Source organism: Labeo rohita, chromosome 21, assembly GCF_022985175.1.
Source record: "Labeo rohita strain BAU-BD-2019 chromosome 21, IGBB_LRoh.1.0, whole genome shotgun sequence".
Classification (NCBI taxonomy): domain Eukaryota; kingdom Metazoa; phylum Chordata; class Actinopteri; order Cypriniformes; family Cyprinidae; genus Labeo; species Labeo rohita.
The window spans coordinates 6,988,506-7,007,273 of NC_066889.1; the positions used below are offsets into that span (position 1 = coordinate 6,988,506).

The 18,768-nt window shown below is 36.0% G+C and overlaps 1 protein-coding gene across 4 annotated transcripts in view; it reads left to right on the forward strand.

Moving 5' to 3' along the window:
* The window catches only part of dbn1 (drebrin 1), an 85,373-nt gene that overhangs the window by 41,606 nt on the left and 24,999 nt on the right, over window positions 1-18,768 (forward strand). For 2 of the 4 annotated variants that reach the window (XM_051092385.1, XM_051092386.1), the window contains exons 2-4: window positions 14,550-14,605; window positions 17,598-17,710; window positions 18,667-18,756. In XM_051092385.1, coding sequence (XP_050948342.1) covers window positions 14,550-14,605; window positions 17,598-17,710; window positions 18,667-18,756 — 259 coding nt within the window. The remainder of the gene's footprint in view (window positions 1-14,549; window positions 14,606-17,597; window positions 17,711-18,666; window positions 18,757-18,768) is intronic. The other 2 variants (XM_051092387.1, XM_051092388.1) reach the window with 1 other exon arrangement.

Below are 18,768 nucleotides of genomic sequence, written 5' to 3' on the forward strand. Positions count from 1 at the left end.
TTTCTTATTTTGCAAAAATATCATATTTTTATCATTTAGTATCATTTTGAAATCATTACATCCCTAAATACGTCACAAATTATCATAAAAGATTTACTTTCAATACCATATCTGGTCACACAATTTTTTGATCATTCTCCATCAGAACTTTAGAATTGGCCTAAAGCAGATTTCTTACCTCAGCACATCCTGACCTTGTACAAGCTCATACTAGTAATCGTATGATTTGTTCTCTTACTGGCAATTCACCAGTAATGTTACAGCTTCTGGCAAATTGCTGGAGTTGATTTATTGGTATTATTCAAAATACCAATAAATCAGTCCTTTATTTCACTGGTAATTTTCCAGAGAATGCTGTGTGTTTGAAAACCCCTAAAAGGACTAAAAAAGGACCATGGCATTACATGAAAGCACCTTGTAAATACAGTGGTACATTTAATCAATAACATGAAGCCGGGGCTGGTCATCAATGCTCACATTCCATTGCAGTGATTAAAAATTTACTAAGATCCCCATTTTTTTCTCATTTTTTCTGATATGGAAATAGCTTTCATATCGATTGAAATGTTTTAAACAAACAAACAAACAAACAAACAAAGAATTTAAATCATTCTTACACCCCTGCTGAGTTGATTTACATACTGTCACAATTTGAAATGTTTATGATTGTTTGAGTTGCAGACTAAAGGCCTTCATTAAACACTCTTCACAGAGATGCTGAGAGATGCAGTGTGGCTAAGCTCCGGCCCAGTATGTCCAAAACAGGGCCAACAAACCTGCAGCCCTCAGCACATTTTTCCAGTCACTTATTTCCTTTGCAACAAGGAACCTTATGTAATGGTGTGCAGAAAGTGAACCAGGTTTTGTGATCATCTTTCCTGGAGGAATATTTGTCATAGTCAGCATGAGGGTTTTTGCCGAATGTTTTTTCCATATGTGTGACAAATATGATCCAGTTTTTAAAACACTTTTGCTTGGTTTGTCAGGAAACCACGGTGCATCAAGATCTGGAATGATCATTATCGGCACAAAATGCTATTGTTATTACTGCAGCTTTCTTTTTTTGTCACAGTCATAATTTCTGAGCATTACACAGCTGCTGGGTATTTCCAGAACATTAGCAGATAAATCTCCAAAATATTCACAGTCGTGAGAGCAATGCCTAGCAGCAAATTATGGCAGTTCAGCCATTTTAGGTGCTGCACAGAAGAACAGTATTCCCCTATGCATTTTATGGGAATTTTTGGTTGCCATGACAACAGTGCGATATCCCTGTATATCCTGATATTCTGTGTACGGGTAATGTCACCTCTGCATTTGCACTTCAACTTAGAGGCCTTCTAGAATAATAAAGTGATGATTCATCTAGCCATTTCTTTTCTGTTTTAAAATCAAAAACACATACCGTACACAATGCACTCTGAAAGACTGTTGATGTATTTTACAACTGCAAATGAGCTGCAGTCGATTGGATCTGATTGGATTGTGCTTGACTGGTCTGAGTTGTGACAAGAGAACTCAAGACAGCAGCTTGCACTCAAACTGACAAATAGACATTGACATGCACATGCATACAAATGTTGTGCTTGAATAAAAATGACCTACTTGCTCCAGCCACAAGAACAATTGCTCAATCTACAATTTGATCAAATTTCTGGGAACATTCCACTCCATTCCAAAGCACAAGAGATGTTTTCAAATCACATGCTTTTGCACTGACACTGTTTTGTCTAGTCTGGTATCGTTTTGGTCTCTCTCATGTTTAAATAAGGGCATAACAATGTATATTTCATTTCATTAGCAACTCTATGCCTTTTTTAATGGAATAGTTCACCCAAAAAATGAACATTTTGTCATCATTTTCTTAAGTTGTTCCAAACCTGTATGAATTTATTTCTTTTACTGATCCCAAAAGAAGATATTTTAAAGAATATGGGTAACTAAATATTTGACAGTTCCCATTGACATTCACAGGATTTTTTTTTTCATACTACGGAAGTCAGTGGGGTCCATCCACTGTTTGAATACCCAAATTTTTCATAATATCTACTTTTGTGATCAACAGAAGAAAACTGAAGAAAGAAAAAAGTGGGTAAATGATGACAGAATTTTCAGAACTATCCCTTTAAGAAAGTTAATAATCTGTGTTGGTATTTATTTGAAGTATATTGTTTATTTTCACAAAAAAAAAATGTGCTAGTTTGGTGGGATTTAAAATGTTTAATTGTTAGAGCTCAATTTATGTATTATTTATCTGTTATGTATTATTTATGTATTAATTATTTGATATTACAGCCAAAACATATATAATATTGTATGTAGATTTTACATATAACATGCATTACACATATTTTAGAAGTAAAACATAAAAAACATAAAAATGCAACAGTTACATTAAAAATGTAATAACGTATAATATAATCTATAATAATAATAATAACAATAATAATAATTCTCTCTCTCTCTCTATATATATATATATGAATTCAATACATAATTATATATATATGAATTCAATACATAATTATATGTAATGACCATTTTTTATGTGTCACATCTGAAGTATTATATTATATGATATTATATTGTTTCAGACAGGATTTTTTATTTTTGGGTGAACTGTCTCTTTAAGAAAGTTAATCATTTGAGGGGGGTCACATTTATTTATTTATTTATTTATTATTTACACTATTCACGCTAAAAGAAGTGTGCTAGTTTTGTGTCTAAATGGTATTTAACATATTTAATTGTCTGAGCTCAATTTTTTCCATTTCCCTTTATTTGATATTACAGGCACATATATAATAAAACATTGTATGTGTTTACAGTACCTTAAAGCAAAAAAACTGCTCAAAGGCATGCATTACACTGATTTAACCAGTAAAACATTATGAGAAAAAAAATTGTTTAGCAATAATGCCATAAAACTGCAATAATTTATTATTTAAAAAAATACTTCAATAAATAATTTCAATTATGGTCAATAATTACAAGTGTATATATCAGCAGTTTTATGTGGCACATAATTATATTATATTATATTTATTATATATTGTTTCAGACAAAACAGAGATTTTTTTTCCCACTAGGAAAAATCACAGTTCTACACACATAATGGGTTTAAAACACAGTTGATTCTGGTTTGTTGAAATAGCTTGTGTTATCTGGCAAACACACTGCATACTACGTTGTGTGTGCGGACCGCTGTGAAACATCTTATTGCTGTCGATACAGACTGGAGCATGAACACACCCCCCTGGCAGAGAGACGCCCGTGGACCAGCATCGCCATGGTAACGGCAGGGATGCTGCTGGCTGTCCTAATGATGCTCTGTTGGGAGTGGAGGAGAGGGCAAGCTTTAACTTGTTCTGAAGTGAGGGTAGAGACAAGCATGAGTGTGTGAATGCATGTGCATTCGTGTGTTGCTTTGTGCACAAAATCATCTGAAATTACACATGGACTGAGATTATTGCTACTTAAGTATGTATGGCTTGTGTGTACATTCATCTAAATTTGTCATGAACTGTCTGTGTGCCGTCCCCCTGTGAAAAGCTCTCTCAGCAGGCTGCTGGGACAGTTTGGCTCAGGGTAGCAGATGTCTGGAGTGGTTCACCTCTTTCTCAAATCCTGCTATTGATTTTCCTTTTTTTCTTCACTGTTTCATCACCCCTCCCCCTCCCCATCTCCCTTTCCTTGTCTTTTTCCTTTCTTTGCGGTAAAGGGAGGGGGCTTCCTGTCATGAATAAGTCAGCGGCTTTTCACTTCTAGCAATGAACACTTTTGCTCTGGAGGTTGATCTTAAATTATTGATTTGGGGTTTTTAAGATAGTCTGAGGGAATCTGTCTGGGAAGGTGATGAGACTCAGTCATGTCTGATTGTATTAAAGCAAATTTTTACATATAAAAAATGTTTATTAGGTTATTAGGCAGTAGTTATTGGGTGCATGACATGAATCCAATATCAGTTTTTTAGATTAAAATTAAAGGGTTACCTCACCCCAAAATAAAAATGTTGTCATTAATCACATTAATCATGTCCTTCCAAACCTGTAAAAGCTTTGTTCGTCTTCGGAACACAAATTAAGATATTTTTGATGCATTTTGACAGCTCTCTAGCCCTCCCATAGACAGCAAAAGGAGAAGTTCACTTCCACAAAAATTTACAGATAATTTAATCCCCCCTTGTCATCCAAGATGTTTATGTCTTTCTTTCTTCAGTCACTAAGAAATTATGTTTCTTCAGGAAAACATTTCAGGAATCATCTCTATGTAATGGACTTTTGTGGTGCCCCCAAGTTTGAACTTCCAAAATGCAGTTTAAATGCAGCTTCAAATGGCTCTAAACGATCCCAGCCGAGGAAGAAGGGTCTTATCTAGCAAAACGATCGGTCATTTTTGAAACAAATTGACAATGTATATACTTTTTAACCTCAAATTCTCGTCTTGTCTAAGTCTGCGTGAGCTTTGTTTGTAACTGTAAATTTTTGTTCCGGAAGTGAACTTCTGCTTGAAATTCTTTTATATTCATTGATATATTTTCTATGTTTATATTCAATATACAATTTAACAATTTACATTAAGCAATGCACACTGTATGGTACAAATGTATACAATTCATTTATATACAGTATGCAATTAATATACAGCAATATAGATTTGGTGCGTCTTAATCTGTTCAGAAAACCAGTCCTCTAATATTAGCTGATATTAGTGTATACTATGCATTCTGATTGTATACTGGTATAAACTGGTGAAGTAAAAATAGCATGTGTATCCTATTTACAGTGAAAACAAGTAAATTTGCCAAAAAAAACATGGGCATGCTCCCAATTGTACTATTGCTCAGCAACAGAATCCCTTCTCTTATTCTGAGAGGTGTGAATAACAGGAACGTATGTGTGAGTACATGTGCAATTTTCACACATTATATTGAGACTTGCTGACGGCCTGGTTAGGAATCCCTTTGTCATGCTGTGTCCTGCTGACAGCTGTCAGTGTGGTGGCCACGTGTCGCCCTGACCCCTCTCAACTCGCGACCCATCCTCCCCAACTCCTCTCCTCTAGCCCTCAGGCTTACACTGCCAGATGCTTCCATCTGCTTCTTTCTCTGTCCCTTTCTTTCTCATTCTCATCTGTTTTCCCCCTCTTTCCAGTCCACAGACCTTTTTAAGAGCACATGCCATCTTAACTCTACTAAAGGGATCGTTCATCCAAAAGATAAAAATATTCTGTCTCCATATCAACAATTTATATGGTTTATAATTTATAACATTTAAAATACCATAACAATTTACAATGCATTGTATTACTATAATACATCTTAATTTCTACATTTTCAAACGTGCATCCATCAAGCAGGCTTATTTTGCCAGAAAACCGTCTCTTTGGTTGGCAACAGCAGATTTATATATGCTTCTCATTACAATTTTGAGGAAACAGTTGGTGCAAGCCTTTCCGTATAACAGAACAGTGTTGTGCTTCCCTCTGAAATGCAGCACATAATTATTTGATTAAATCACTGCCTTTGCAATGTGATAATCACACTAAGCCATGTAGTAATTTCGTTTTAATTTTGATTTATCATGCAGTCCTAATTTTTTGTAAGATGACCTTTTAGAAGAGTTACCTATTGTTTCCTGCATGCAATTCTGATACTGACTGCAGAAATAACTGCAGTGTTTGGTTGACTTGAAGGCTGTTGGATGGGGTCAGCAACAGTGTGACAGTGAGCTGCATGTTTCTTTTCTTTTCGTTTCAAGATAGCATCCCATGCCCCATAGTGCATACATTTTTCTGTGCTAGTATCTGGGGTTTTTTAAGAGCCTGCAGTGTTTATCTTTCATTCAATCGCTCATTTGGATTAAGGCCCTCCCCATTTCTTTTCATTTCCACATACTAATTTCTGCATCATGCTAGAATAAATTTTCTTTTTTTCAGTGCTGTCTTTTTCATCACAGTTTTCAATCTCTCTGTTTCCTGAGGCTTTACAGATTATTTGAATGAATATCTGGGCAGATGTGTTGGAAAAGAACTCCTATCTGGCCAAGGGACAGAGGTGATGATTTATTGCTGGACTATAATCCAGCATCAGCTCTAATCAACCGTGAGCCGAGAACGAGAAGTACTGTTCTATTTCAGGCCATTTCTTTATCTTCAGCACTTCCCTGCTCTTTGAAGTGCATGTCACTTTTCCCTTTAATGAGCCTTTCCCTTTTTTCTCTCTCAATTTGTGTTCCAATTAAAACATCTGTTCTTCAGTACATCAAACATAGTGCATGTATAAATGCAAGTGGCTGATGGTGCCCAATGTGGCCTATAAATGTCAGGTCCTTCCATGGACTGTGAGAATAGGTGATGTAAATTTATATCGTTTTTCCAATCATTTGTCACTCATTTTCTCCAATTACACAGCTGAAAGATACACATATTTGTGCAAATCTATACCAAGTTTAAGATATATATTTTTTTATTAGGGCTCAATCACAATTAATCGCATACAAAATACAAGTTTTGAGTTTGCCTAATATGTGTGTACTGTGTTTAATTATTATGTATATATAAATACAAGCACATTCAAGTATATATTTAAGAAATTTTTACAAGTATGTGTATTTATTATAATTTTTATAGAAATATTATATATTAATAAAACTATTTTGTACATAAATGACATACTTCTCTTAAATATATACATTAATTTGTGTGTATTTATATATACTTTTATTTTGTATGCGATTAATTGTGATTAATCATTTGTCAGCCTTATTTTTTATACTTTTATTGTGAATTTATGTGATGTATGTGATCTATTTTCACACACTTTTGGATCTGATTTAAAAAAAAAAAACTTAAGGAAAATGGCTCACTGTACTGTTATGTAATTTTGCTGGTGTTTTTTTTAGGTTTACTGACTTAATGGGTTTGAAAACTGTGTGGTTTAGGATTGCTTCTTTCTTCGTCTGAACTTGCTGTTTCAGCCTCTTTTAAGTGAAGATATTTTTATTTCCTTTGATAATTATATTTAGATGGAATCTTCCTCCCACAGTTGATTTGCATCCACTGAATTTAATTGCATGAGCTCCTCTGTGGCTGGACATTTTGCTGAGCTTTGTTATTTTGCAGAGAGGCGATTGCTTCACAAGAGAATGGCTAGATGGTGTGTGTGTGTGAGTGTGTGTCAGTGTAGGTGTACATGTGTTTTTGTTTTATACAAGATGACCTGTGCATTTTATTTTGCAGTGATTCAGCAGTACATTTTTCATAGTAAATATTTGATTTCCGTGGCTCTTTTTCTTTGATTCTCAATAAATTAGAATGTCGTGGAAAAGTTCATTTATTTCAGTAATTCAACTCAAATTGTGAAACTTGTGTATTAAATAAATTCAGTGCACACAGACTAAAGTAGTTTAAGTCTTTGGTTCTTTTAATTGTGATGATTTTGGCTCACATTAAACAAAAAAACCCCAATTCACTATCTCAACAAATAAGAATACTTCATAAGACCAATAATAAAAAAAAAAAATAGTGAATTGTTGGCCTTCTGGAAAGTATGTTCATTTACTGTGTTTGTACTCAATACTTGGTAGGGGCTCCTTTTGCTTTAATTACAGCCTCAATTCGGCGTGGCATGGAGGTGATCAGTCTGTGGCACTGCTGTGGTGGTATGGAAGCCCAGGTTTCTTTGACAGTGGCCTTCAGCTCATCTGCATGTTTTGGTCTCTTGTTTCTCATTTTCCTCTTGACAATACCCCATAGATTTTCTGTGGGGTTCAGGTCTGGTGAGTTTGCTGGCCAGTCAAGCACACCAACACCATGGTCATTTAACCAACTTTTGGTGCTTTTGGCAGTTTGGGCAGGTGCCAAATCCTGCTGGAAAATGAAATCAACATCTTTAAAAAGCTGGTCAGCAGAAGGAAGCTTGAAGTACTCTAAAATTTCTTGGTAAACGGGTGCAGTGACTTTGGTTTTCAAAAAACACAATGGACCAACGTCAGCAGATGCACCCCAAATCATCACAGACTGTGGAAACTTAACACTGGACTTCAAGCTACTTGGAATATGAGCTTCTCCACCCTTCCTCCAGACTCTAGGACCTTGGTTTCCAAATGAAATACAAACTTTGCTCTCATCTGAAAAGAGGACTTTGGACCACTGGGCAACAGTCCATTTCTTCTTCTCCTTAGCCCAGGTAAGACGCCTCTGATGTTGTCTGTGGTTCAGGAGTGGCTTAACAAGAGGAATACGACAACTGTAGCCAAATTCCTTGACATGTCTGTGTGTGGTGGCTCTTGATGCCTTGACCCCAGCCTCAGTCCATGCCTTGTGAAGTTCACCCAAATTCTTGAATCGATTTTGCTTGACAAGCCTCTCAAGGCTGCGGTTCTCTCAGTTGGTTGTGCATCTTTTTCTTCCACACTTTTTCCTTCCACTCAACTTTCTGTTAACATGCTTGGATACAGCACTCTGTGAACAGCCAGCTTCTTTGGCAATGAATGTATGTCTTACCCTCCTTGTGAAGGGTATCATTGATTGGTTTCTTGACAACTGTCAGATCAGCAGTCTTCCCCATGATTGTGTAGCCTAGTGAACCAAACTGAGAGACCATTTTGAAGGCTCAGGAAACCTTTGCAGGTGTTGATTAGCTGATTGGCTGTGTGCATTGAATTTATTTATAATACACAAGTTTCACAATTTGAGTTGAATTACTGAAATAAATGAACTTTTCCACAGCATTCTTAATTTATTGAGATGCACCTGTATGTTTTTAAGACATACTGCAGCTGCACAAATAGCATATATAATAACCTGTCGCAAAACTATCAGTTGGTTTCAACATGAACCAATCAGCTTGCACCATCTAGAGTTTCATGACAGGACTTGGCATTTTTGATCAAATAAATACATCCTTGTTGAGCATAAGAGAGCTGTTTCAAAAACGTTAAAATATCTAATCGACCCCAAATTTTGAACAGTAATATAAGCCAGCAATCTCAAAAATGTCTAATTTTCAGTTCAACTTATCATTCTGCCACTAGTAGCGAGTTTAACAAAGTTGATTTAAATTGAGCGTTTTCAGTAATCTCTAAAATTGAAGTAACAATATGATATGGATAAAAATGCTAAGTCAAATGGGCCATCTTTGTACCTTATCCACCCATAAAAAGTACCTCAAGATACCAATAAGTTACTGCCTCACTGACAGGCTAAAGGAAACATTTTTGTATACTTCTTCTGAGTTTGTACATCCATATACTATATACTATATTATATTGTTTGTTGACCACTAATCTACAAATTCTATCATTTTCAGTGCTACACTCAGTGCTGTTCCCAGAGTACACCTGATAATATTTAATGAAATCTGTTATCACAGCCTTTTCTCCCATGTCATCAAATTGATTCCCACATGAAACAAACCTGTGACATTTTCTGTGTGGCAAACAATCTCTGCCTTTTCTCCATAACAGAAAAGAAACTTTCAGTACTGCTTTAAGGGACATGTGCACCCACTTTAGAGAAAATTACCTGTGTCTTGTTTCACATAGAGGCAAGATGTATTGCACATGTGGTATCAGTTTGCGAGGCTGTAGGCAACATTTCCGAAATGTTTGATTGCTTTGGCTTCCTGGAAAAAAGAGCCCTGTCATTGGTATGGGGCAGATTGGACACGGCGACCCTCTGAGAAACAATCGGATTAGTAGCCCCTGCTTCGGCGTGCGGTGGAATAATTATAATGACATGGCTGAAAATGAATTCCGAAGCCTAGAATGGATCTAATTGCAGCAATGCCGAATTGACCAAATTCTGTGCACGTTCTTTCCTCTTCCTTTGGGATACCTTTTAATTTGGGCATTTCTATGTCTGCTATGTAATCAACAATAACACACTTGAAGATATGTGTGTGTTTTACTTAAAGCATTTACATAGTATCAGGGTCAGTGACAAGAGTGTTCAAATGAATGAAAATGAAAATAAATTTAAAAAATTGGATTAAAAAACACTAATTGTTATTTTACTGAAAACATTTTATTTTACTGAAAACATTGAAATTTATTTTTGAGTAAATTAATAAATCAGGACAAAAAATGAGCATCAAGTCACTCTTTGCAGGTTATGCGGTTGATATGGTGAGAATGCCGCAACATTTCATTCACATAAAAGGGGAACGTTTTAATTAGCTACAGAGAGTTTGTTCGCATGATTCCCACCCTGCGAGACAATAGAAGAGGCCTCCCACTCAGGGGCTTGAGCAAATCGCGCTCAGCTTCACTCTGGGCTCGTTGACGCTCCGAGCCGCGTTTCTAGGTCATGAGAGTCTGTTATGAATAATAAAACAAGTCGGCTTTAAATGGAATATTTATCGAAGTGAAACAGCAAACGCTGCACCTCCTTCCTGTATTATTTTCTCAGATATAGTTTCTGTGACACTGATATTTGCGGTATTTCTTATTTACTAATATTTCCCCCATCTTGTACTCTTTACCATGGCTGTGTGTATTTTTTCTTTTTGCCTCTATGTTAGCTTGGGGGATCGTGAGACAGACTGTGAATGAGCCAGGGACCTAATGACTCAGGCTGGGGCCCCTGACGGGAACAGTGAGGAAATGGTTCGGGGAGAGGTGATGAAAAAGGAACTGATGTCGGAGTACAGGGAAATAGTTGGTGAAGGCAAGGGTTGAGGATTTTGCCCTAGATGTTTAATTGGGGGACCACTCAGACAGAAAACAATTAGAGCGTAGTCAAGTAGGTCTATTTTGGTGCTGTAGGGTATATTTTTTTTCCAGAAAACATGTGACGCATTTTCAGCTCCTCTATAATCAACATAATAATTGCAGGATCCAAGTAATCAGATGTGATGGATTGCATTCTTTCAACTCTTTCTCTGTTGGATACACATAATGCATGACCTTGCACCGAGGTCCAGTGTTATTCTCCTTTCAACAATATTGTGTATTTCACACTCCTCCATATTCCAGGGCATCCGTGATAAACCACAAACACATGCACAAGGAAAATAAGTATTAAAGAACCTAAATAATGTCCAGTAGAAGTCTCAGCAGAAGCATATTCACTCTCCCTATAGGAGTGAATCCACAATCTCAAATCATTAGAACACTTTTGTTAATGGTGTTTTCCGCTTAGGGCCTCCCTCAAGCAGCCCTCTAGCAATGCTCTGGTAACCACCTACACATTTCCTTCAGAAAGTGTAAATATAGACATTTTCTGGAAAATTCTGTCTGGCAACACAAAAATTTTGTTTCTGTTATGACTTAATTGACATTAAAATTATATTCTATCTGAAAAATAAAATGCTAAAATAAAAAAAAAAAATCAGTCATCAGAAAATGTAATTTATGCATTGCATGACAACATTATGAAAAATGTTTGTTCATTTTGAGATTACATTCAGCAGGATTGTTGAATTATTAGCGTTTCAGTCGTCAGAAGACTTTTGCTATTTTTAATGAACTTTTTGAAGCATCAAAAATGACTTTCAGGTTTCAATAAATCTTCATTTTTGTCATGACAACTCTCGGAGGGATTGGCATGGTAATGTACATGACAATGTTAATGTATTTGGTCTTGGCGTAATAGATCTGCTACGCTGCTGCTGCTGCGGCAGAGCAAGTCCTGAGACTTTGCCAATACATCCACAACATGCTGCTGTGAGCTGCTGCACATATAGCATACATGAATCACCTTGTAGCAGATTGGAAATTGCTACAGCAAGCACTAGTCATATGATTTGAATGTTGAACAGTGAGCTCATTGGCTACCGATACAGAAGAGAGCCAATCAGCTGTGCCATGTGATGATGTCATTATGTCAGACTGAGTTAGACTTATCGGACTGCGCCATCTAGTTTCATGCCAGAACTTTGTATTCGTGTTTCGAACATGAATGTTTAAATAAGCTTTAGATTATTACAGAGGTTGTCTAAATGTGAAAATAAGGTAATTTAGCATGCACATTTAAATTTGAGTTTATCTGTAATATGGTACCAATATATCTTGCATCTCTACTTAATACACCTTTATTTCATTAAATTACATATATGATCCTGGACCACAAAACCAGTCATAAGTAGCGAGGGTATTTTTGTAGCACTAGCCAACAATACACTGTATGATTTTTCTTTTACGCCAAAATCATGAAGATATTAAGTAAAGATCATGTTCCATGAAGATATTTTGAAAATTCCCTACCATAAATATATAAAAAAATATATATTTTTGATCAGTAATATGCATCTCTAAGAACTCAACTTGGACAACTTTAAAGGTGATTTTCTCAATATTTTGATTTTTTTGGACCCTCAGATTTCAGATTTTCAAGTAATTGTATCTTAGCCAAATATTGTTCTGTCCTAACAAACCATACATCAATGGAAAGCTTTTTTTCCAACTATTCAGGTGATGTATAAATATGACCCTTGTGACCTGGTTTTGTGGTCCAGGGTCACATATTACATTATTGGATGCTGAGTCTCAATTACAAAAACTAAGTTAATTGTATTTACTGTTTTTGGCAAATAAATGATGAAACCATTAAGCTGTGAAGAACTGATACTGACTCAGATACTGATTATGTTTAATTAATGATTGGGGAATGTAGATTAATTGACCACTGCACACAAATATTACTCCCATTATGACACACAGTGAAATAGACCAACCTTCACTTGTTTGTAAAATCATCAACATGAAACATCATAATTTATATTTCAGAAGAGCCGTTCAGTAATTTTGTCTTTGACTGCAACCAAATGTTGCGCAGCTTTGAGATATCTTGTTCTCTCCCAGCACTCTAGAGCATTTGCATATAATTGTTTGCATTACAATATGTGTGTCTTTGTAAGCATGTCAGTATAAAGGCCAATAAAGGCTGGAGGATAGTGTTGGGTAAGGAAAGTCCCGTATTTTGGAATTGCGACCCACTCCTTTGGCAGAACCCAACAGTTTGGTGTTTAAATCATTCTTGTGCTTTGAACAGGATTTTAGCCTTGTGAATGCTAAAAGTTCTACAGATTACAGACCAAAATATCATAGAGACTAAATCAACTCAATAACTCAGAACACCTTGGTAACTAAAAGCTACATCACAGCAGCGACTTTCACATGGGTAAGTGTGAAATAAGTACAATAAAAATGAGTACATTTTAGCATAATTTGGCAAAAAAAGATTATTAAAACATAATGATTGAAGTACAAGTTTTACTCTGACATTATTATTACAAAATTTCAATGCACTTTTAAAAGAGTGCTTAAGTGCATTAGAAACATAGTTTGGAAAGTATACTTGCTTTAACTTTTGACATACACTACAAGTGCACATATTTATTTAAGTTTAAAGTTCCTGTTTTAATTAGGCTTTAGGACAATATATTCACAATACCGTACATCAGTTCATCTAAGTAGTGTAGTGATTTTCATGCATTTCCCATGCTTCATGTTGTAGCTTATGGCAGTAGAACTTCTGTTCTTGTCTTTGTTGTCTTTAGTAGCATAGCACCAAACTCCCACTCATTATTTTGCAGTGATGAGGAATGAGATTAGCTGTGCACTACAGTATGTTAATGATTACCTCCATTATATAAAGAATGAAAAATCAAAGCCTTGGCATGCTAGAAACGCTAGGGTGTGTTTTATCCAAGCATACACAATTCATTACTATCTCTAGATATCGGTTTAGAATGCACGGTTGTTATCAGAATCTTTCGTGCTTTTGCAAGTGTGCGTGAGACAGGTTGAAAAAGCAGTAGTTTCACTTTTATTAGAAGCATTACAAGTACTAGTGCTCCATATTTTATCCTCCTACACAGAGCTCTCAGATGACAGAGGATAATGCCATTTTCTCCTCCAAGCTAACAGCACCCTTGACCCAGAGTGCACTGCTTTGGCCCTCTGGATAGAATGCATTCCAGTCGGTCCGTACTATGGAGATGAGTTTTATGAAGAGGTTGTGCATGGGACTGACCTGGAAATAAAAAACTTTTTCATTAGATTGCTTTATTGTGTTTTGTGCACTTGCTTTGAGCAAACCCCTAACCCTAAGTATTAAACGGGGGCATGTAACTTGTCCCACAGCAATTGCACTACGGACATGAATGATGCCTCAGATCATGCGACATGCTGAGGAAAGTTGTGCTGTTACTTTTCTAAATAGCCAGACAATATTAGGGAGGAACAAATAATTGTGGTCACATTATGGCTAATGCTTGATAACAACTGAGGGCAATTACTTTGTTTGATCTAATTGCATGTGCAATAAAATATTAAGAATTTAAATCAGTTGTTTCAAATCACAGTATTATCTTTTGCACTATGAAACATTTATTTTGAAATGTAAAATATTTTGAAATAACAATTTTAAGATTGGCTAGAAATAGTATTATTGTATTGTGCATGCTTACAAAATGTCCTCAAAGAAAGAAAAATTGTTAAACATCATTCATAATTGTTTTTTTTTTATCTGTATTGTATTGATTCATTTTTGTTGTCTTTGAATATTTGCTTTACTAAAATGATTTCTGTTTCTCTGTTCTGCAGGGCGTTATACACATATGAAGATGACAGTAACGATTTGATCCTGTCTGCATCAGGAGGTAGGCTACATCTCAACATACTTCCTGTCCAAATATAGACAATCTAATAATAACCAACCAGAATGTAGTCATGCACAAGCAATAACGTTGTCGGCTGTGACTGATGAGATTCATTTGCATTGTTGATGTACCATGATAGTGCTAGTGAATGCCGCTGTGCGATTGTATCGTGACACAGGCCAAACGCATTCAATTTGATATTAACACTGCTAGTGTTGTTCACAGACAAACGTCTTAATTCATTTGCAGCATATCTACTGTACATATTCATAAAACTCAATGGACTGTAATCCTGACATCTAAGTATCCCAAACACTGGAGGTAACTGTCACTCAGCAGTTCAAATCTCATTGCGTTTTCAGGCTATTATTGTGCATCAAGCTGCACGGCCTCTGTTTTTCCTCAGAGCTGGAGGAGGGAAACCTGTCATTTCACACTGATGACAATCATTTAGTCTGTGACTGATGGAAGGTTATTATTAAGGGCCGTGTTGATTAGCACAGAGGACACCATTCAGAAGTTGAATTTGTTGTGGAAAGTCTGTTTGCATGAGATTTCCCACAATGTTTATTTACAGTGTATAGTTTGACTTTTTGTGCCTAAAACCATCACTTTGCTGCCGTTTTCAGAAACAATATTATATCTTAGATATGTTAAATATACCTGTAAACAGCACAATATGAGAATGATGCCAAACAGAGCAGGGACATTTATCGATTCATGGTATTTATGCAAACTTGGAAGATATTTAACAAATGAAATGACAATATAACAAAGTAAAAAATATAGCTCAGCCAATCAGATTTCAAAGCAAAAATTATCCAATTTATCCAGATGCAATTTTAAATCATCAGTTTAAATGACCAAGAGTGGTATTTTGTTTAGATCAGTTTAGTGTACACAGAGTTAGGGGAAATTGCACCTTGAAATCATACACATGGTATTACATTTTTTATGTGGGCAGTAAGTAGTGGGCTTATATGTCTGCTGCTTTGTGTAATTTCCTCTTTCCGGAGCAGGAAAGAACTTCCACCAGACTGTGGGTGTGTGTGTATGTATGTGTGTACAAAACCCTCTCCAGAGATCTATTTCTGTCTATTGGCACATTTATACCTCTCATGAGAAGCGGTAACTAACCGATCAGTCGTGGTTATCAGCATAATGGGCAGCCAGCACACACGGTGATTAAATAGGAAGCATTTGCAACAGATTAGAATTGTATTTTATAAAGAATAATTTTGTTTAAACATTTATTATTATTATTATTATTATTATTATTATAAAATAAATTATATTTGTATTATATTAAGTTAACATTAATTAGCACAGTTACCAGTATTAAGCAGTAAATACTCATTTTAAATAGTTTTTGCTGTTATATTATTTGTTTAAGTAATGTATACAGTGCCTTTTGAAAGTATTCATACCTCTTCATTATGTTCATGTATGTTCATTTATGTTGCTGCCTTGTGTTAAACTGCTTTAAATTGCTTTTTTTCTCACATCAGTCTACACTCCATACACCATAATGGCGAAGCAAAGAACAATTTTTTAACGTCTTCACAAATGTATTAAAAATAAAAAGCTTAAATGATTCCGTTGCATAAGTATTCATACCCTTATCTGGGACAGTTGAAATTTCGCTTAGGAGCATTCATATCACCGTAGATGTTACTACGCTTTGAGTGGAGTTAACCTGTGGCAAATTCAATTGAATGGGTATGATTTGGAAAGGCACACATGTCTTAATAAAAGGTCTTACAGCTGAACATGCATATCAGAACAGAAACCAAAAAAAACTGCCTGTAGAGCTCAGAAACAGCATTGCGTCAAAGATGCACACATCTGGGGAAGAGTTCAGAAAAAATTCTGCTGCATTGAAGGTTCACAGAAGCATGTCTCCATTAACCTTAATGGAAGAAGTCTGAAACAACCAGGACTCTTCCTAGAGCTGGCCTCCTGGCCAAACTGAGCAATTGATGGAGACCAGGAACCAGATGGTCACTCTAGTTGAGCTCCATGATCATGGTGATAGGAGAAACCTACAGAAGGACAAACGTCACTGCAACACTCCTCAGTGAAGACACATGAAAACACACTTGGCATTTGCAAAAAAGCACCTAAAGGACCCTCAAACCGTAAAAAACAAGATCACTGGTCTGATGAATCTAAATTCCAAGCATCATGTTTGAAGGAAACCGGGAACTGCTCATCACCTGCAGAGCACCCTCCCAAAAGTAAAGTGTGGTGGTATCAGCCTCATGCTGTGGAGCTGTTGTTCAGTAGAAAGAAAGCTTATCACAGCAAAATAGAGAGATATCCTTAAAAAAAACCCAGTCCTGAAGATTCCGAATCTCAGACTGGGCAGAATGTTCACCTTCCAGCAGGACAATGACCCTTAGCACACAGCAAGAGTGAAATAAGAGTGAACTCTGTGAGTTGTAAAAGCAAAACATATTGCAGCAACATAACAAAACATGAAAAAAATGAAGAGGTATGAAAAATTTCGCAAGGCGCTGTAAACTTACTATAATGTGTTTAGAAAATGTCTTTTTCAATTAAAATGTCTTATTCCAGTGGTATTTTAGTTAGGTTTATGCTTGAAAGAAAAAAGGTTGACATTTGAACATTTATTTTTTAAAAACAAACATAATATCTTATGGATATTTTGAATGTTTAAGGATCTTTTGATATTTAACTTTTATTTATTTTGCAGTGAGTATTAAATGGGTCTAACAACTATCTTTCAAAAGCTGGAAATCATTTTCTGATGTACCCCACACATAAGCCCCCACAATCCTGATTAGTAGTTATGAAATGACTTGATTTGATGTACCATTACTGTGTGGTCAGGCCAAAATGAGCAATATTCTGATAAAGATTTTTATTTTTTTATGTCATTTTATTATCTTTATTTTATTTATTTAGTTTTTCTGCAATTAGTACGCAAAAATGGACCTTTCTTTCTAAACAGTGTGATTGTGTTTGACAGATGGTGGTCTGGCAGAGATTGCAGTCACCTTCGATAACACCCGGATTATGTACGGTTTCTGCAGCCTGAAGGATCCCAACGCAGCCCTGCCACGCTACATCCTCATCAACTGGGTGAGATGACGCAACAACCTGCGTTCAGTGAATTTTAAAACCCGTTAGCAAGAACACTGGTTCTAGAGGTCAACAAAGACACAGTAGTCGACATAACCAGTCAATCAACATCATTGCTGCCCTGAATCAGACGTGTTCTTTTATCATAAAAAAGCAGGAAATAATTTTGCGATGGTGGTGGGAGCAAGACCCCAAGTCACACCCACACAATCCTGAATTAGTAGTTATGAAATTACTATTTTGCTAAAAATCCAAGAGTAGATCCGTCAGCTTGCGGTTAGGCCAATATGGGCCAGTATAACAGTTAGTGGCTTGAAGGCGTTTAGATTTTTTAAACATGAGTTGGATGGCAAAAATGATGGCTGAATCACTCAATAATATTGCTTTGAATAGATAAAATATAAGCCTCCAGGAATGAATTGAGCTCTATTTAGATCATCCATTTTGAAGTTGGCACCATTTTGAAGTGCATACAACTGAAAAAGCAAAGTACCGGCTGTTGCACACAACTCATGAAAGACATTCTTAGATGCTTTCATTATTTTCTTATGTTCATTTAATTACAAGCATGTTTTGTGTTCTTAGTACTCATCCCTTTATGTCATATCAATTATTTTAAATTGTGTGAGCTTGATTATTTTCAATAGGTGCTGATCAGAGAAGTCTGCCTGTTGTTAGTTGAATTATTTAAGTGGCAGTATCTCTTTAAATGTATTGTTGCCTTGGAAACACACATCGTGGTTGCAGTGGAACACAATATTCACCTCAATTAAAGGTTTAAAGATGTGATTATCAGGTTTTGTTTTTCTGAGTGCAGTGGTTGTAACTACCTGGGGGAGCAGTCTGAGACAATTATATATTGCCAGTACACTGAAGTGTGCTAGCCAGTTTTACATGTATACTCTACTGTTGTATTCTTCTAATAAACTCGTACATATATGACAATGTGTGTTCAGGTTGGTGAGGATGTGCCTGATGCCAGGAAGTGTGCCTGTGCCAGTCATGTAGCCACCATAGCTGAGTTTTTCCAGGTGGGTCTCCCAAAGGTAAAACAAACA